The sequence below is a fragment of the Eschrichtius robustus genome, chromosome 4 (assembly GCF_028021215.1).
Source record: "Eschrichtius robustus isolate mEscRob2 chromosome 4, mEscRob2.pri, whole genome shotgun sequence".
NCBI classification, from domain to species: Eukaryota; Metazoa; Chordata; class Mammalia; order Artiodactyla; family Eschrichtiidae; genus Eschrichtius; species Eschrichtius robustus.
This window is the reverse complement of record NC_090827.1, coordinates 100,570,453-100,591,384: the sequence shown is the minus strand read 5'-3', so window position 1 is coordinate 100,591,384 and position 20,932 is coordinate 100,570,453. Positions and strand designations below refer to the sequence as shown.

At 35.9% G+C, this 20,932-nt stretch overlaps 1 protein-coding gene across 2 annotated transcripts in view; it reads left to right on the top strand.

Annotated features, from left to right (window-relative positions):
• The window catches only part of ZCCHC4 (zinc finger CCHC-type containing 4), a 47,277-nt gene that overhangs the window by 8,598 nt on the left and 17,747 nt on the right, over window positions 1-20,932 (top strand). The window contains exons 4-6 of one of the 2 annotated variants that reach the window (XM_068542265.1): window positions 9,233-9,508; window positions 10,034-10,114; window positions 18,096-18,168. In XM_068542265.1, coding sequence (XP_068398366.1) covers window positions 9,233-9,508; window positions 10,034-10,114; window positions 18,096-18,168 — 430 coding nt within the window. The remainder of the gene's footprint in view (window positions 1-9,232; window positions 9,509-10,033; window positions 10,115-18,095; window positions 18,169-20,932) is intronic. The other variant, XM_068542266.1, reaches the window with a different exon arrangement.

The following is a 20,932-nucleotide window of genomic DNA, read 5'->3' as shown; positions in this document are numbered from 1 at the left end:
GGGCTTCAGTAGTTGTGGCACTCGGGCTCAATTACTATCTGATTTTAGTTGATTATTTCTTTTTAGGGTTAACCTTTATGCCTTTGAATATTGCTTATAGCTCTTTTACTTGGTTTTTCTGTTTTAAATTATATCTTTTGGCCGATGGCTCTAAAACATGAGAAAATCAATATACTTTTTGATTTCCCTTTCCCTTCCTCTTCCCATACCAGTTTTTTTTGGTTTTATATTATTTACATTTTGTACTCTAACTGTAATACCCATAATTTTTTCTGTTTTTAGTCTGTGGTCAAATGGATTTAGTGCTGACTGATAGCCCCTTTGCTGTAGTTTCTTCACTCATCTCCTATTTGGCTGAAATTCATCCTCTAGCAGTTTTACTTTTTTTAAAAAAGGCTTTTATTAATCAAAAAAATTTAAATCAAAATATCTGAGTGGCTATTGTATGATTCCATTTATATAAAATATGTAAATCATAATAACTTCTTTCCTACACAGCTTTTTATTTTCCTCCTAGTTAATAACAGTTTTGAATTTGTTTGTTGTTATAGTGACTATTTGCTTAATTATTTATGTGCTTCAGCAATGATTCAACTGCAAACTCTCTGCCTGTTGTCTGAATCCTTTCAGAACATTCAAATGTAGCATAATCTATTGGTTTCATCTTCTTGGAGAAATTTGTCCTAGAGCTTTCAGAAATGTTCCCATCTGTAATGGTTGCCCTTTCTCCTTGGCATCCAGCTGTCCAGCAGGTTCTTCATGAAGGATCCGGGTGATATAACTATATAACCTGAGTTCTTCCAAGTCCAGAAATATTTAATTCCTTTATTATTTTTTTTTTTGAAAATTAGAAATTTGATCTCTTTATTTTTTCTTTTACATATATATTTTTTTAAATTGAAGTATTGTTTAATTTACAATGTTGTGTTAGTTTCTGGTGTACAGCAAAGTGATTCAGTTCTCTCTCTCTCTCTCCCTCTCTCTCTCTATATATATGTTCAGTTATATATTCTTTTTCAGATTCTTCTCCATTATAGTTTATTATAAGATATCGAATATAGTTTCCTGTGCTATACAGTAGGACTTTGTTGTTTCTGTTTTATATATAGTAGTGTGTATCTGCTAGTCCCAAACTCCTAATTTATCTCTCCCCACCCATCTTTCCCCTGTGGTGACCATAAGTTTGTTTTTTATGTCTGTGTAGCTCCTTTATTCTTGAATGGCATGGTACTTAAGTATAAAATTATTTGGGTGTATGTTTTACTTGGGGGCTTCGCAGGATTGCTTCATGTCCTCCAGAGCAGTGCTTCTGAAATGATCTGTGTTAAAGGGTCAGTCTTTTGCTTGTTTGCTTGTTTTATGTTTTTATTTTTATTTCTAGTCCACTCGGATCAGATACTTCTGTAAATATAATAGAAATAAATAACTAGAAAATAAAATGAAAAAAAGAGAAGACATATAAATTATAAGCCCACATTTTTTATTATGAGATTGAACAGACCTAAAAGTACTCTGTCTAATTGGTATAAAAGTTTCTAAACACGTACTCTGGATGTCTGTCTTTGTCTCATCAGGAACTGGAAACATTTGGCGGCCAGCTCCAGTGCATGGCCCTCTTTGCGGAGCACTGTCCTAGAGTTAAGTAGGTACTGTAGATGTCTGGGGCCAGTTTGATTTTGATCACCCAGCAGTTGACTTGATCTTTTTCCTGAATGCTTAAAAGGAAGTAAATATTTTGAGATCTTGCATTTCTGAAAATACCTTTATGCTGTTACTTGATTGATACCTATACAGATGATAGAATTCTAGGTTGGGAATATCTTTCCTTCAGGGTTTGGAAGGCACTGCTCCATCTTCTTCTGTCTTCATTATAGCTGTTGAGAAGTTCAAGTTCAGCAAGTTCATTCTTGATCTCTTATGTGTGACCTGTGACTTGTTTGATCCCTCTGTCAGTTTTTTAGAATCTTTTTATTCCTAAGGATGTGACATGTCATGATGATCTATCTGATGTAAGTCTGTTTTATTTTATTTTGCTTGGTGTTAGGTAAATCCTTTCACACTGGAAACTCATGTTCTTGGGTTCTGAGAAATTTCCCAGATTATGTCTCTATTGCCAAAGAATGAAAAACCAAGTCTCACATGATTTTAGGACTGAGTACAACCCGGGTCTTGCTTAGTGATCTTCTGGAGTTGTCTTTGTTTTCTTTGAGTTTAACTCTTCCCTTTACTTTAAAGCACTTCTTAATACCTTTTATTTAGGAAAATTTCAAGCATATACAAGAGCAGAGAGAACAGTATACTAAGAACCTCCTGCACCCACACCCAGCTTCATCAGTCATCAGTACGAGGCTAATTTTGTTTCTCCTGTACCCTCTACCCCGACCTCCAATCTGGACATTATATAGTTCTACCCGGAAACACTTCTCTATGTGTCTTAAGAGATAAGGCCTTTAAAAAAAACATGATCATGATACTATTAAAATACCTAAAACATAAACAATTTTTTAATATTACGTAGCATGCAGTTAGTGTTCAGTGTTTCTCTGGTTACCTCATAAATGCCAGTTTATAATTGGTTTGTTCAAATCAGGATCCATAGAGGCTTTACACATGGCAATTGGTTGATATCGTTAATCTTTTATTCATTGAAGAAACAGAGTCGTTTGTCTGATAGAAATTTCCATATTCTGAATTTGGTTGATTGCATCCTATAGTGTCAGCTAACATTTATTCTATCCCCTGTATTCCTTGGAAAGTAGAGGCGTCCCCAGAATCAAGTTCAGTTTTAGGAGCAACACTCTTCTGTAAGTTGTGTGGTCTATTTCCTTTTATACCACATCAAAAGGCAGATAATGTCTGGCTGTTCACTTAGTGTGTTATAAGATTGGTTGTGTGTTCAGGTCATATAGGTATAGGCCAGCCTATACCATCCATTATAAAGTTCTATGTCGCTGTTTCTTTTAATGATTTCAGCAGTAATTGACGATCATTGCCTAGAGTTATAAGGGTTTACAAATTCCTGTCATCACTCATGCATTTATTAGCTGCCATTCTTTAAAGAAGAACTTTGTTTCATCAACTGTTGACTTAACTGTGTTACAGTTCATCTGGGAAGTCAAGATAAATGTTTAATTCTTCCCCTCTTATTGTTTGTTTTCAGCCTGTTTTCAGAATAATGATTTGGTACCCCAGCAACTTACAAAGTTGACTTATCAGGGTCATTGTTCTTTTATTTTTAATATCACTGTGAAAACATGTATTTTAAAAATTTAGTTTTTTTTTTAGTTAATTGAAATTATTCTTTTTGGTATAGCACTTTTTGAATTGGATTTAATTTTTACAATATGATGGAAGTTATAGGTAGGGTGCCCATATAATTTTAATCCAAACCAGAATACTTTCTGAGAGTAAAAGGGGGCACTAACTAGATGGAACTCCAGGACAACAGATGTGAACTGGGACTGTCCTGGGCAAACAGGGATGTATGGGCACCCTGGAGGAATGTGGGTTGTTAGGGGAAAATTAACATTTTTTCCCCAAATTTTTCAGCTTTACTGAAGTACAATAATTTATGTACAGTAAGTTGCACGTATTTAAAATTACAGTTTGATAAGTTTTGACGTGAAACCATCTACTCATGAAACCATCACCACAATTAAGAATATGAACATATCCAGTACCCCCAAAAGTTTCCTCCTCTACCATTGTCCTATATTCCTCCATCCCCAAAGGCCACAGATAACCACTGATCTGCTTTCTGTCACTATAGATTAGTTTGCATTTTCTAGAATTTTATACAAAGGAATTATACAGTATATAGTATTTTTTGAGGGGATGTGTGTCTAGTTTCTTTTACTTAGCATAAATATTTTTGATGTTCATCCATGTTTAAGTGTTTGTATCATTAGTTTATTCCTTTTTATTCCTGAATAATACTGTGTTGTATGGATATATTTTCACCTGTTTGTAGACATTCAGGTTGCCTCCAGTTATTGCCTACTACAAATAAAGCTGCTACAAACATTTGTGTATAAGGGTTTGTATGGAATCATGTTTTTATTTCTCTTAGGTAAATACCTAGGAGTAGAATGGCTGGATCATACGATAAATGTGTTTAACCTTACCAAACTGTTTTCCGAAGTAGCGGCATCATTTTACATTCCCACTAGCAATTTATGAGGTTCTAGTTTCTCCCCATTCTACACAACACTTATTATTACTTTTTAAATTATAGTCATCATATTAAGTGTGATGTAGTATCACATTGTGGTTTTGATTTGCATTTCCTTTGATTGCTAATGATGTTGAACATCTTTCCATGTGCTTATTGGCTATTTGTATATCTTCTTTGGAGAAATGTCTATTCACTTTCTTTGCCATTTTTTAGTTGGTCTAGTTCTTTTTATTGTTGAGTTGTAAGTATTCTTATGTATTGTGGGTGCAGTTCCTTTACCAGATACACGATTTGCAAACATTTTCTCGTTCTTGGGTTGTCTTTCCACTTTCTTGGTGGTATCCCTTGCAACACAAAAGTTTTTAATTTGGATTAAGTCCAATTTATTTTTTCTTTTGTTGCTTACGATAAGGGTGTCTTTTGAAGAAAAGTTTAAAATTTTGATTTCCAATTTATTGGGTTTTTTTTTAATACTTTGTGCTTTTTAAGTCCTATTTAAGAAATCTTTGCCAAATCCAATCATTATTATTTTCTCCTATGTTTTCTCCTAGAAGTTTTATAGTTTTAGCTCTTAGATTTAGGTCTATGATCCATTTTGGCTTAGTTTTTCTTTTTTTTTTTTTTGGCTGTGTTGCGTGGCATGTGGAATCTTGGTTCCCTGACCAGGGATTGAACCCATGCCCCCTGCATTGGAAGCATGGAGTCTTAACCACTGGATGGGGAGGGAAGTCCTTGCTTAGTTTTTAAATATGATATGAATAGGGTCAGGCTTTTGAACCTTTTAAAATCAGTTTTTCAGTATCTGCAAAAAGTCCTGCTGAAATTTTAATTGAAATTGTATTGAATTTATAGATAAAATTGGAAAGAATTGACATCTTAATAATACTGAGTTTTATAATCCATAGCCATGGTATATCTCTCCAGTTACTAAGTCATCTTTAATTTTTCTCTATGACATTTTGTAATTTTCAGTGTACTGTACTGGGGTTATATGTCTCTTGTCAGATTTATTCCTAAATATTTTATATTTTTAATGCTATTTTAAATTGTTATATTTCAGATTTCAGTTTCTGATTGTTTATTGCTAGTCTGTAACAATAGAGTTGATTTTGTATGTTATCTTTTATACTTGATAAGCTTACTTATTTAACAGCTTTTTTGAAGATTTTCTTAGGACTTTCTATATACATGATCATGTCTGTGAGTAAAGAAGTTTTAATGTTTCCTTTCTAATCTGTGCCTTTTATTTCTTGTCTTATCAGAGTGGCTAGAATCTCTGGTCAGTGCTGAGTAGAAATGGTAAGCGTAGACATCCTTGCTTTATTCCAGTCTCAGGAGGAATGCTTTCAGTCTTTCATCAGTGGTGTTAGCTGTAGGTTTTTCTTAGATGCCCTTTATCAGGTTATGGAAGGCCCCTTCTATTCCTCATTTTCTGAGATTCTTTATCACAGATGGATGTTTGATTTTTGTCAAGGGCTTTTTTCTGCATCTAATGAGATCATTTTTTTTTTTTTTAGATTTTTAATATGGTGCATTGCACTGATTGAATTCAAACATTAAAGCAACCTTGCATATCTGGGGTCAACTACACCTGGTCATGATGTATTACCGTCTTTATATATGTGTTTTTGATTGACTAAAGTTTTGTTAATAATTTTGAGTTTGTGTTCATGAAGTATATTGGTGTTTAGTTTTCTTATAATTTTTTTCTGGTTTTGGTATTGGAGTAATGTTGGCCTAATGAAATGAAGAGGGAATTATACCCTCCTTTCTGTTTTTTGGAAGAATTTATACAGAATTGGTATCGTTCCACTGTTTTCTAATTTCCAGTGAGAAATCTGGTATCATTCTTATTTTGTTCTTCCATGTCTTTTTTCCCTCTGGTTTCTTTTAAGATTTTTCTCTTTATCAACTGATCTTCAAATAATTTTATTATAATGTATCTTATAGTTTTCTTCATTTCTTGTACATGGGGTTCACTGAGCTTCTTTGATCTTTGAATGTAATTTTAGAAAATTTTAACCATTATTTTTTCAAAAAATTTTCTGCCCCCTCCCCCCTTTCGGGGGTCCATTTTCATGTATTTAGGCCCTTTGGTGTTTCATTTTGGATAGTTTCTAAGGCTGTGCCTTCGAGTACACCAATTTTTTGTTTTTTTTTTCTGTAGTGTCTGAACTGCTGTTAGTCACATCAAGGGTATTTTTCATTTCAGACAATTAAAAAATCTTTATAGGTTTGATTTGGGTCTTTTTATATTTTCCATGGCTTTCCTTATGCTCATGCTTTCCTCTACCTTCTTGAACATATGGAATATAGTTATAATAAAATGGCTTGAATGTCTTTGCCTACTGATTATATTATCTCTGTCATTTTTGAGTTGGTTTGAATTGATTGATTTTTTTTAAATTTTCTCTAATCATGGGTCATGTTTTCTTGTTTCTTTGCATACCTGGTTATATTTGATTCAGTGCTGGCAGTGTGGTTTTTACCTTGTTGTATACTGGATATTTTTTATTCCTTTACCTATTTTTGAGCTTTGTTCTAAGATACAGTTAAGTTACTTGGCTAATGTTTGATACTCTTGAGCAGGAGTTGGCCAACGACAGTCTGCAGGCCGAATCTGGCCATGCCTGTTCATTTCTGTTCGGGTTTGTGTTGCTTTTGTGCTGCAGCGATAGAATAGTCGTGACAGAGAGAATGGATGGCCTGCCAAGCTCAGACTATTTACTGACTGCTCCTTTATAATCCCTTGCTTTTGAAGGCTTATCTTTAAGCCTGTTGGAGGACCAGAGCAGCCTTGGGGTAGGGCTGATTTCTTCCCACTCCTGAGGCTGTAGGTCCTGAGCGCCCTACCTGATGCTTGTGGATTCAGAGGTTTCTCACTCTGGGCCCTGGGTGATTGTTCTACCTGCTCATTTCCAGCAGTCCTCTCTCTCTTGGTAGGTAGTCTTTTCACGCACCTGCTAATCAGTGCTCAGCATAGACTGGAGGGGAATCTCAGCAGGCCTTGGAGCACTAGCTCAGTGTCTGCTGTCTGCCTTCCGTGTACTCCATGCGTACCATCCAGTGCTCTGCCTTGTGGATCCAGCTGCCTCGGCCTCCACGATTTCTCAGCTCTACCTCATCCACTTGTTGTGCTATGTTTGGGGCCTCCATCCTGTGCAGCCAGCTCTCCACGGGCAGGAAGCTGAGCAGCTGTACTGCTCACTCACCTCTTCCCTTCTCTCGTCATTCACTGTTTGGGCTGCCAGTTGTCCAATATCTTTTTTTTTCCTACTTTTTTCTTTTGTCCAATATCTTAAAACTGTGGTTTCATATATTTTATCAATTTTTTGAGGGCCAGGATGGTAAATCTGGTCTCTGTGGCTTTTTCGTGGCTGAATGTGGAAGTCTTCAACAATGAACAGCTACTAATGAATGGTAATAGTAGTAAATTCAGTGTGTCTGTTGCCAGGGAGGGTGCTGGTTCCTTCCACTTGCATCTCATGTCTTAGGGGCCCTTTTCTCTACTGACACTCTTACTTTGAATTACTATTAAAGTTTCTTCTAATATCATGCTCCTTTTTCTTTCCAGTCATAGATAAAGCTGTCAAAAGAACAGTTATCATAGAAATAGAAACATTTAAATTACCAGCATGATGAGCTTATTTCTTGCTATAGCCATTCAGAATATCTATTTCTCACTGCCTTGGGTGCTTTGAAGTGAAACTGTGCTTATATACAGAAAGTTTTAATACCCACTTTGATTCTATGCTAAGTTCACAGTTTTTACAATGCAGTTCAGAGTTTAGTTCAACTGAAATCATATGACTCTTCTCAAACTCTAAGAATCCTTTAGTGCACTATTTGACATGCTTAGATCTAGACATTTCTGACCCTCTATGAGCCATGATAATCTTACTTATTTTTCTTTTGTTTTCTTACTCTGCTTTCTTTTTTTAAATTTTTTAAAGTTTATTTATTTATTTATTTTTGGCTGCTTTGGGTCTTCATTGCTGTGCGTGGGCTTTCTCTAGTTGTGGTGAGCGGGGGCTACTCTTCATTGTGGCACGTGGGCTTCTCACTGTGGTAGCTTCTCTTGTTGCGAAGCACGGGCTCTAGGCACATGGGCTTCAGTAGTTGTGGCACGCAGGCTCAGTAGTTGTGGCTTGTGGGCTCTAGAGCGCAGGCTCAGTAGTTGTGGCTCACGGGCTTAGTTGCTCCGCGGCATGTGGGATCTTCCTGGACCAGGGCTCGAACCCATGTCCCCTGCATTGGCAGGCGGATTTTTAACCCCTGCGCCACCAGGGAAGTCCCATCTTACTGTGATTTCTTAGCTGGATTGCATATACAAAATCAGCAGTTTTAAAAATGTACTGTGATTGTCTTCTCTCTTTAATCATCAGTAATAAAATGAAAAGAGAGGGGAAAAAACCCCAAAGCAGTGACTTTGAAATCAGATATAAAGATGACTTGAAAGGGATCAAATAGGCTATCTGGTATCGTATTTTTTAAGGCTTTGACTATTGTTTTGCTGCTTTGGGGGTGAGCTTCTCAGAACTGCCTCCATCAGTACTGCTAAGAATAGAGGAACTTTGTGGGAACATTTTTTCTTTTAGGAGGTAATTTTTCTTGCTAAGTATGCCATAAGAAATTGAAGAATGATCTTAATTTCTCATTTGAAAATGACTGTCTTACTGAGCCAGACTGTTTAACACCTCCAAGTTAGAACACATGGATTTGTCAATAAATTTAAAGGTGACAGTAGTCTCCATTAACTACTAAGTTGTTTGAATAATATATTATATTCACATTTTAAATGGATATTGATCTTCACCCAGTGACTAAATTGGAGCATCTCAATTTTTAAGAAATCGCTGATTCTTTTCCACTTTGTAGGTATGCAGCCAGACATAAATCCTAGCCAACGTTCCACAGATTGTTTTGTACCTTTGCTTCTTCGTGCAGTACTCTTTAGGAAGTAATGATACTTTTTGCATGTTAAACCTGGCGAAAATCAATTGTCTTTAAAGCAACAAACTTAAAGTGTATTCCTTTGTGTTTTGTTGTGTCTTGAAGGTACTTGAAGTTTATTGAGTTGCCCTTGTCTCAGAGGAAGTTTTGTCAAAGATGTCAGCAGTTGCTGTTGCCAGATGATGAGGAAAAGCATCGCAAGCATCAGATAGTGGGTGATATTTCTATCACCCAGTTAAAAAGGCCCAGTCAACTCCTTTATCCATTGGAAAACAAGAAGACAAATGCCCAGTATTTGTTTGCTGATAGGAGCTGTCTGTTCTTGGTAGACCTACTCTCTACCCTTGGGTTCAGAAGAGTACTGTGTGTTGGGACACCAAGGTATGTTATATGGTATTTTAAACATTCTCCCATCACCACTATTTAAACTGTAAGAAAATTTATTAAGTAGTTATTTATTGGGTTGGCCAAAAAGTTCGTTCAGGTTTTTCCGTAAGATGTGGAAAACCCAAATGAACTTTTCGTCCAACCCAATACTATGTGCAGGTTACGACATGAAGCTTCAAGTATACAAAGGAAGTGTAAAGCATGGTCCCTCTCTGAGGAGTTTGTAATCTTTATTCCATTTGAGAGAAATCTTTATAGATTTCTGATACATGATAGGAGATTCTTTCTGATTTGATTCTTAAGTTATTTATTATTTTAGAGTTTTCTGTTTCAGATGAGATCCATCCAGTGTTTTAAAAATATTTGTGAAATTTAAACCTTGCTTATACTTGCCAAATTTTCTTCAGTGTTTCACTGAAATATTAGAAATATCAGGAGAACATTGATGGCTTTTTTGTTTGCTTGTTATCTATGGCATTTGTAATTTCTTATTAAATTTGCTTTCACTAATTGCTTTAGGTTGCATGAGCTGATCAGGTTGAAAGCATCAGGTGACAAGAAGTCTAACATTAAAAGCCTTTTATTGGATATTGATTTTCGGTAGGTTTACAAAGTATAATATTTATTCTCCTTCATTGTGTTCTGTTTCTTTTTAATGTTTTCGTCTTATTAATCCTATTACAACCCTTTACTTAACATTTAGAAGTAGTGATTGGTTATAAGGTATCATTTTAGTCATATAGACTCAACATGTAATCTTCCATATTTCAAACAGGGAGGTGGTAGAGTTCTCCTTTTGCTAGTGTGCTTCCTAAATGTTCTCTGTGAATATGTCTAGTTGTCTTAGGCTTATAATTTAGAGATACATTTCGATTGAGTGAAACTTCTTCTAATATACTTATTTTTCAAGGGTAATTCCAAATTTCCTCCAGAATTTTGTTTCATCATGAGTTTTAAGTGTGATAAGACATGTATTTTAATATTTTTACTGGATGATGTGCATACTGTCTTTCACTGGACATGACCTGAAGTGAAGGGAGCGCTAACTAGGAAATAGAAAAGTCCCGAGGCAGAGGATAAACAAACAGATAAGCTTTGTGGGAGAGGGTCAGAATTAAATGGCACCTGATGTGTTGGAACAAACAGGTGAGACAGTGGACCACATCTTGAGTCCCCCCTCTGGTGGTAATTGAGAAGATACAGACGTTTGATTTACAACACAGGATGGCAAATGTGTCCATCCTCAGACTCTCTGATTCTGTAAACTTGAAGTACTCTTCCTAATTTCTGTAATTGTTTGATTTCCGGGAGTTCATGGTGAGTCTGTAAGACACTGTGTTCTTAGTATATTTTACTTGTTCTTGAGTGTATTGAAGGAATCGGGCTTTGAGTTTCTTTTTATTTAATCTGATAGAGTCTATTTGGCCAATATTCCAGCATTTGCTGGATTCTCTCTAGTATTATTACTCAGGTTCTCTATGAAATTACATATGCTTTTTCTCCCTAAAAACAGGCAGACAGATTTTTAAAGTGTAGAAAGTCACAATAAAAAGTACAGCTTTCGTTATTTATTTTTCTTTAGATTTCCAAGTCAACTTTAGGTTACCTAATATAAGCACATATATTTCTCAGAAATAACCCACACTTTCTGTAACACTCATCCCTTATTAACAGGACTAGCACACACTTTACAAATACCTGCTTGATGTGAGTAATCCTCGGGAAGATGGAATTCCGTAAGTGATAATATGGACTTCTTAAACTCAAATTCTTTTTTTAAATTGAGGTATAATTCACTTGAAATTCACCATTTTAAAGTGTGTATTTCAGCAGTTTTTGGTATATTCACTAGGTTTTGCAGCCATCACCCATGATTCCAGAACACTTTTAATCACACTAGAAAGAAACTCCTTACTTCCCCTAATAACCATTAATCTGCTTTCTGTCTCCATGGATTTGTCTATTCTGGATGTTTTATGTAAATGGAATCATACAATGTGTGACCTTTATGTCTGGCCTCTTTCACTTTAGCATAATGTTTTCAAAATTCCTCCATGTCATAGCATATAACTGTATTTCCTTTTATGGCTGTATAATATCCCATTGTATGAACATCTCAATTTCTTCTTTAACTACCATGTTTCTTTCCTAAAGTATTATTGTTAAATTATTATAAATGTATTATTTTAAAGGTAGAAATTTAACTTTTGAGGTCTTATAATAACAATATTAACAATAACTAGTATTTAGTGAATACTTGTCACGTGTCAAACCCTATTCTAAATCCTTTGATCCTCACAATAGCCCTATAGGGTAGATACTATTAACATTCTACTTTTCCTCAGAATAGAAAACTGAGGTACAAAGAAATTAAATAACTTGACCAAAGTCACAGTTTATAAATGTCCAGCTCAGGATTCAAACCCAGTCAGTCTGGCCCCCAAAATTAAATTATCCTCTGGAAATAACTTTGCTTTTGGAAGTGTATATAAGCCTTTCTTATATAGCCTATATTTCTCCCTTGTCATCCTTCTAGCTTTCCCTTTTTCCACCTATCCCCCTGCTTTGTTCCACAACAGTTTTCAAATGTGTTAATAACTGGTCTCCCTGTTATTCATGTATTTAGAGTCAGGCATTCATATTAGGCAGGAATCTTTCTTTCATTAGAGTCCCAGAAATCCATTTATGTCACTGTGAATGTATTGGCTCACACTGCTGGAGTCTAGGGTATAACAGGCTTCAGTCCAATTGAGATCCTGGGCCTCACATAATTTTTTAGAGCTCTGTCTTTCTCTCTCTACCTCTCATTCTGTGTTTCTCTCTGTACTGGCCTTATTCTGCAGACAGCTTCCTTCATCCTGCCAAGGACTTTGGTGGGCAGCAGCTTTAAACTTACATAGTCTCAGCTGAACTGCCCAGTAGAAAAAGAATCTTTCCCGAGAGCTCCAGCAGCAAAACTGCAGTGAGTACTCTGCCTACCTTGCCTGGGGTTACATAGCCATTCCAGAACCATCACCGTGGCCTGGCAGATAGGGTGCTATGGAGTGGGTTCTCTATAGGAAATAGGTGTTTGACTGAAACGAGGGGAGGTAGAGGTGCTGGAAAGACAAAAAAAAGACAAAAAAAAAAAAAAAAAAAAAGATGTCCACAACAGAATTATTCAAGACAATATATGTCAGCAGCACATACGTTTTCATCTCTCTTGGGTATTGTATTAATTTGCTAGGGCTGCCCTAACAAAATACCACAGCCTGGGTGGGTTAAACAATAGAAATTTATTTTCCCACAGTTTTGGAGGCTAGAAGTCGAAGATCAGGGTGTCAGTAGGTTTGGTTTCTTCTTTTTTTTCCCCTTAATTTATTTTATTATTTATTTATTTATTTTTGGCTGTGTTGGGTCTTCGTTGCTGTGTGCGGGCTTTCTCTAGTTGTGGAGAGCAGGGGCTACTCTTCGTTGTGGTGCACGGGCTTCTCACTGCAGTGGCTTCACTTGTTGCAGAGCACGGGCTCTAGGCGTGCGGGCTTCAGTAGTTGTGGCACACGGCCTCAGTAGTTGTGGCTCACGAGCTCTAGAGCGCAGGCTCAGTAGTTGTGGCGCATGGGATTAGTTGCTCCGCGGCATGTGGGATCTTCCCAGACCAGGGCTCGAACCTGTGTCCCCTGCATTGGCAGGTGGATTCTTAACCACTGCACCACCAGGGAAGTCCCAGGTTGGTTTCTTCTGAGATCTCTCTCCTTGGCTTGCGGATAGCTGCCTTCTAACTGTGTCATCATATGGTCTTTCCTGTGTGTGTGCACATCCCTGGTATCTCTTTATGTGTCCAGATTTCCTCTTCTTATAAAGACACTGGTCATACGCATTGGGGCCCACCCTAATGACCGCCTTTTAACTTAGTCACATCTTAGTACACCTGAAACTAACATAACATTGTACATCAATCATATTTCAATTAAAAAAAATTTAAAAAGGATAAATGCTTAAAATTAATTTAATTACCTCTTTAAGGGCCCTCTCCCCAAATACAGTTACCTTTTGAGAGACTGAGGGATCAGTGCTTCAGAATATGAATTAGTTTGGGGGACACAACCAAGGCCATAACAGGTATATACCTAGGAGTAGAATTGCTTGGTCATGTGGTAATTCTATGTTTAACTTCTTGAGGGACTCCCAAACTGTTTTCCAAGGTGACTGCACTGTTTTACTTTCCCAACAGCAATGTATGAGAGTTCCAATTTCTCCACATCTTTGTCAACACTTGTTATTGTCTATCTTTTTGAAGTAGTGTCTCATTGTGGTTTGTTTTGCATTTTATTGGTGGCTAATGTTGTTGAGCATCCTTTCATGTGCTTATGGCCAATTGTTTATCTTTTTGGAGAAATGTCTATTCAGTCCTTTGCCCATTTTTAAAATTGGTTATTTGTCTTATTGTTGAATTGAAAGAGTTCTTAATATATTCTGGATACTAGACCCCTATCAGATATATGATTCGTAAATATTTTCTCCCATTCTTTGTGTTTTTTCACTTTTGATGGAGTCCAATCATTCTGTTTTCTTTGGTTGCTTGTGTTTTAGGTGTCATACCAAGAAACTATTGCCTAATCCAAAGTCATGAATATTTACACTTGTTTTCTTCTAAGAGTTTTTAATTTTAGCTCTTACATTTAGGTCATTGATTTCTTTTGAGTAATTTTTATATATGGTGTGAGGTAGGGGTCTAACTTTATTCTTTGCATGTGGATATCCAGTTGCCTTGGCACCATTTGTTAAAATGATTATTCTTTTCCCATTGAATGGTCTTGGAACCTTATTGAAAACCAAATGACCATAAATATATGGATTTATTTGTAGACTTTAAATTCTATTCCATTGATCTATGTCTGTCTTATGCCAGTCCCACGCAATCTTGATTATTGTTGCTTTGTAGTGAGTTTTGAAATTGGGAAGTGTGAGTCTTTCAACTTAATTCTCTTTCAAAATTGTTTTGGCTATTGTGGGTTCCTTGCACTTCTATATGAATTTTAGAATTACCTTGTCAGTTTCTACAAAAAAGGCAACTGGGCTTTTTATAGGGATTGCATGGAATTTATAGATCAATTTGAGGAGTATTTTCATCTTAATATTAAGTGTTCTGGTTCATGAATATGAGATGTCTTTCCATTTATTTAGATATTCTTAAAGTTCTTTAAACAATATTTTGTAGTTTTCAGTGTGCAGGACTTGTACTTCTTTTGTTAAATTTGTTCCTAAACACTTTATTCTTTTTGTTGCTATTGTAAATAAATTGTTTTTTTAAATTTTATTATGTATTGTTCATTGCTACTGCCCTGTTTACTTGTTTTTAAAAAAATTGCAATAAAGTACACATAGTAAATATAAAATTTACCATGTTAACCATTTTTTAAGTGTATAGTTCAGTAGTGTTAAGTAAGTGAAGTACATTCATATCGTTGTACACATTCTCCAGAACTCTTTGCATCTTACCTGATGTACTTTTAATTTGAAAGATTTATATGACCCTTTAACTCTTTTGCCTTAAATGCCATGCCTTGTAGTTTTACCTTTCTTGAGCCTGTAGTTCAAATCCCCTGGTCAGAATAGGGAGTAGGGGATGTGGATAAAGTTGTTTTATAACCTATGGAATACACAGATGCTTTTTTTCTTTGTGTCTATAAACCTCTGTGTGTGTGTTGCAGACAAAAGCTGAAGGTATAGTACTATGGTATCCTAGCATAGGTTCTTTGATAGCTACTCTGTTTCTGAGTCAGTTCTGTAAAAGGTCAACATTGGGTGCTAAGATAGAGCTGGTTTATTGACATATGTTAGTAGCCAGAATGAACTCAGCCTGTTGCCTGTATTTACACTATGATGGAGTGTGGGGTTGGTTCAGATTTCTCACAAGGACCACAGTTAAATCAGGGAAACATTCCTTTGTGGTGTAAAGTGGTACTGAGTAGTTCCTTCTGGCACTTTGACTTTGGCTTGTTGTTGCCCTACGTAAGGTCTGTGCAAGGACGCAGAGAACTGCCTCAACACCAGGGCTGTATGTAGATGTGCGGTAAATGTTCTTTTCTGGGGTCTAAGATATGAAGTTAACATTTGCTAAGATGGATTTCTATATGCTCTAATTTTAGCATGAAAGATATGAAACTGTTTGGCAAGCTATCATCCAAATAAAGTTGTATCAAAAAAATGTATTTCTTAGGCTCATTTCATGAACTAGTTTAATTCAGCTCTTGATTACATTTCCTTTGTGTAGAACATGTTTCATACTTGGTAACTGACTCTGATTTAAAGAGAATGAATGGCCAAATTAAATGAATGTCCTTTTGAGCAGTTTTCAAGTGCATGCGTTTCTGATTGGTTTTGTTTGCCTTATTCAATGGAGAGAATAATTCTTTGTGGCCAATTTCATTCTAAGAGGATGATGTTGAGTGATTTTTCATAATTTAAAATATGAATAATTATGCTTCCTTGTTTGTGTTTGATGGAAACTTAGAACTGAAATCTTGGTTTTTTCTCTCTCTGGCTCTGCCCACTGCTGCCCAGAACATTTTGGATGAGTGTGCCATGCTGAATTTTATGTAAATAAAATTTTTTTTTAATTTTAGAAAATGACTATTGCATCATGAAGCAATGAAAATAAATGGAGGAGGGTAGAAATATATTTAAAAAGAGATTGTATTTCCCCTTGCTCACACAAAGCAATGCAAGAGCGAGGAACACTCTCAAATGATGGTTGATCCACAGCTGTACTAGTATTAATATATATGTGTAAATTAAGTAACTGATATAGCTGTATTATCAGCTACTTGGGATTTGGTTAAAGAGGAAGACATTTGTTTATTAATGGTAATTTACATTGTCCCACAGTGTTTTGGAATGTTCCTTGGGTTACAGTATATAGTTTAAATATTTTTCAGTTATTCAAACCTTCTGTTTATTTCTTCAGTGCAAATTTGTTTTATGAAATCAGCAGATGTACTAACAGTATCTTAAGTGATATTAAGGGATATTGTACTGAGAATGGCGAACAGCTGTTCTTCCATCTCCACAGAATAACAAGAAACGGATTTAGATTATAGGAGGAGATATTTTGATTGGGCATAAACATAATTTCCTAACATTAGAGTCACTGAGACATACATCTTTATAGTTGGTATTTATTAAAATAATGGTACCTGACATTTCAGTATATGCTTTGTAGCTGGCATTGTATTCAGCACTTTACATACATTATCTTATTTATTCTTACCAAGTTCTATGAGGTATTATAGAAACTATTTTCCTATTTTGTAGATGAAGAAACGGGGGCTCAGATAGGTTAAATAACTTACTAAGATTACACAGCTAATAAGTGAGAGACCCAGAGTTTGAAACCAGACCACCCGACTGTACAGCTGTACTCTTAGCCTCAGTGTAATAGGAAGAGGATAAACTAGGCTTGTCCATTGTATTAAATACTCAGCATGGTTGGTGATCAGTTATAGACGGTCATGAGTAACTGCGAGTAGAAGTAGAAGCAAAGAAGCACCGCTATCGTGACTTGGTTAAAGAAGCTGTGTAAGTAAGGATGTGTCCCTGATTTTTTCTCAGTCTTTCCACTAGGTTATGAATTCTGTAGAAGGATGGTGTGGTTCTTATGTGAATTGTTTATGACAAAACTGTGGAAGTTCAAAATCCTATTGAGGTAAAAGAGGTTTCTATATTATACAAAAAAACCTCAGAAATCGGCAAGAAAGACATTAAGGCCCATAGACATAAATGGGAAAAACAGAGCTAGGCAATACAAATAAAATTAAGGAGTAAAGAAAACTCAGTTTTGTAAGAAGTCAAATAAATGCAAATTTAAGCCATAATGTGGTATGAATTTTGCCTAGTAAGTTAGCGAAAATTTATAAAATGTTAATACCCAAAGCTGGTACTCTCATTCATTACTGACTGCATTTTAAAGTAGTATGTTAGAAGAATAAAATGACTCAATCAGTAAATAAATATCCTCTTTCCTGGCACTAATTCAGTATATATGAAATGCACATACTTCTTTTCTCTTACATATTGAGAAGCATATTTTATTAAGCTAATTCACAATAGACAAGAAAAACTCTGTATTAAATACCTTTTTTTGTTAACCATGGAAGAAAATAATTAACAGCTGTTGAGAAGAAATGTTGATTCAGTATTTTCCTTAAAATTATTAACTGTGAGAGATGTATTTTAATTGCCAGCCCATCTCAAGCTTAAGTTGCATAATAATCTATCAGGAACATGACTATTTATGTAGAATCTTCTGGTCCATAGGAACCAGAAGATTATATGTGTTTTTTATATACGTGTGTTCTGTAGTTTCGCCACTGGCTTATTAAACTTGGGGCCATAATTTAAGTTTGTTATTCATCCACTGTTGCTGACTTCTTGAGATTTTGGGAAAGTATTCTTTATTTCAAAAAACTAAAGGATGATGAAATTGGTTTTATTAAAGGTGTGATTTCATAGTTTTAAAATTTAGTTTACATTTATTTATTTATTTATGTATAACTATGCCCAGACAAGTAACTGCAGTAATAAACAAATTATCTTACAGGTATTCACAGTTTTATATGGAAGATAGTTTTTGCCATTATAACATGTTTAACCATCACTTCTTTGATGGAAAGGTAAGAATTATGACCATTATCTCTTTCTTTTATTGTATTTCCTTCATTATTTTTCTAGGGTCCCTCAAGAGCAAATGGTGGCTTTTCTACCATTTATTGATATTTATTTTTGTTCATTCACTGAGTGTGTATTGAGCACCTAGAGGTGATCATGTTATTCATCTTTCATGACTTTTCACTGCTTCTTGAGTGAAGAGCCACTTTCTCACCAAGACTCACGTAGCTTTTTGTGATTTGACCCCTGCCACTCTTCAGCCTGTCCTCTCCCTGTTCCTGCTTTGCTGTTCGTGTTCAGGACATATGACCTTCATCTCAAACTGGCCTTTCCACCACAGGGGCTTTTGCCCATGCTGTTCCCTCCACCTTCTACTCTCTCTTTGCCTTGTTAATATCACCTCATCCTTCAGAACCCTGTTCCAAGTCACTTTCTTTAGCCTCCCCTGACCCTCAGACAAGGTCAGGTTCTCCTTTGTAGATTTATGATCCTGTAATTAAATAATTCTGTGGTTAGTTGTTTGCTGTCTGCCTTCCTGATAAATTTCATGTCCCAGTTAAGGGGATTTATGGTTTTATTAAACTAATCCTTAAAAAATAGACAGTGTCAAGAGTTAACTCCAATCTATGAACTCTGGGTGATAATGAGTCAGTTTAGGTTCATCACTTTTAACAAATGTCCCACTCTGGTGGGTGCTGTTGATAGTGGGAGTGGTTATCCATGTGTGGGGCAGGGGGTATGTGGGATATCGCTGTAGCTTCCTCTCAATTTTGGTGTAAACCTAAAACTACTCTAAAAAAAAATAACCTTATAGAAAAGGGAGAGTGGTTTAAAAAAATCTTCTTTCAATATGATGTTAATAACATCATTGTGAATAAACAACATAGCAGAGCTGATATTTCTACTCCTAATTTGAGCTCTTTGTCAGTCCCATTACAAAATAAAATCTATGACCAACCAAGTAATCACACCTGACAGGAGGTTGGTCAAAAATGTTTGAAATTATCAAGACTACTTGAAGCATATCCATACATATATGTGATGGGTATATATCAATTTTTAAAGAATTGTGAGCCATGTTTAAGTATATATTGTGCTTTAAGATATTAGCTAATGATAGAATGAAAACCAAGCAAGACTAAAAACCTAAGCATTCAGGAAATGAGAATAGATTCTAAATTGTTGGTTGGGATTGAAAAAATGAGACTCATTGAAAAATGAGATTTAGTAAGTATAGCCAGTGATGTACTCCTTCCATCAGAATCCATTTAGCATGGGGATACATATTTTTCAGCTGCGAAAGCTATGAAAACCAAGTATTGAAGTAAATAACAGTTAGAATTAGACTTCACTGTTTCCCAAAGCGCTTGTGTGGTTGATAACCACTAGAATTTGAGAACTGATTAGATGAGCATGAAGGAGAACGAGGAATTGAAAGATCGCTTGACAGTAGATGAAGAGGGGCTTCTCACCTCGGACAGTGACAGTGGGGAAAAGAGAGGAAAGAAGTGGATTCTGAAGGCATTTCACAGATGGAAACCAGAAGACTGGGTGTAATTACTCTGTGTACACCTGAAACTAATATAATGTTATAGTCAATTATACCTCAATTTAAAAAAAAAAAAAAAAAAAAGAAGACTTGGTGATAAGTGTACCGGGAGTGAAGTCAAAGATGACATGGGGCCGTTACCTGGATTCATCTTCCATTCTTCAAAACAGAGAGTAGGGAAGTGTGGAAGTGACGTTTGGAAGTGTTGAGTCTGTGGGGCTGGCACGACATCGACGTGCAAGTGTCTAGTGTGGTCTCTTGAAACTGGGGGGCTTTGAGCTCAGGGGGGTTGTCAGCACTGGTGACACAGCTGAGGGAGGAACTGAGTTCATATTACTGCTTGATGCTGCAGTAGTGGGTCAGGTATTTGTTTATTTGTTTTTAATACCAACCAGACCATGATTTTGCTTTTTAATTTGAACAATAAAGACAAGAGTAAAATTACATTTAAATACCAAACAGTTGGCTAGCAATTTCATATATCCTAAGAAAGTAACAGGTAAGTAGCCTTTTCTAGGAAATTCTATGTAACTTTTATTGAGAGTTTATAGAATTACCTTACAAGTTTCTAGAATAACGGTTGGAATAAGCTGCCAAGACTGAGCTCCATGTTCTGTTTCACAGAAGAAAACAGTTGTCCAGCTCAGGCTCTCCTTTGTCTATATTTTAGGAGCAGCCACTAAATAGCACTGCAACTGTAGAGAATGATCTACAGAAAACTATTGTTTAATGATTTTACTGTCTCCCCTTTTTCTACCTACTTACGGAGTCAGGGTTTTCAGTAGAGATTACCATCTACTAATCAATCACCAAAGTATTTAAGTGTCTACTAGGTGTCTGTCTGTGAAGGCATATAAGCCTTTGAGGTACCATGTGCCTTTGAGGATCTAAGCCTCTGCCACTGCACAGAAGCTCTTCACAGTTCATGGGATTAAAAAGTAGGAGTTTTCTGCACAGGATTTTTTTCATAGCAAATAATATAGTCTTTTGGGTAATAAAAAAATGTCATATGCCTTATTGGTAAGGTGGTTAAAGTGTGTACAGAGGGTGGCTATTTAAAATGCCAAGCACTTTTTTAGTGATGACTGAGATGAAGAACAGAGTTAAGTTATTGTCAACCTTGGTGGCATAAGCAAGTGTCTGTTTCCCATAGGTGGTCAATATTAGGACCCTCAGCAACCTAGGATGGGACATCCCACCATTGATTCTTACTTGGGAAG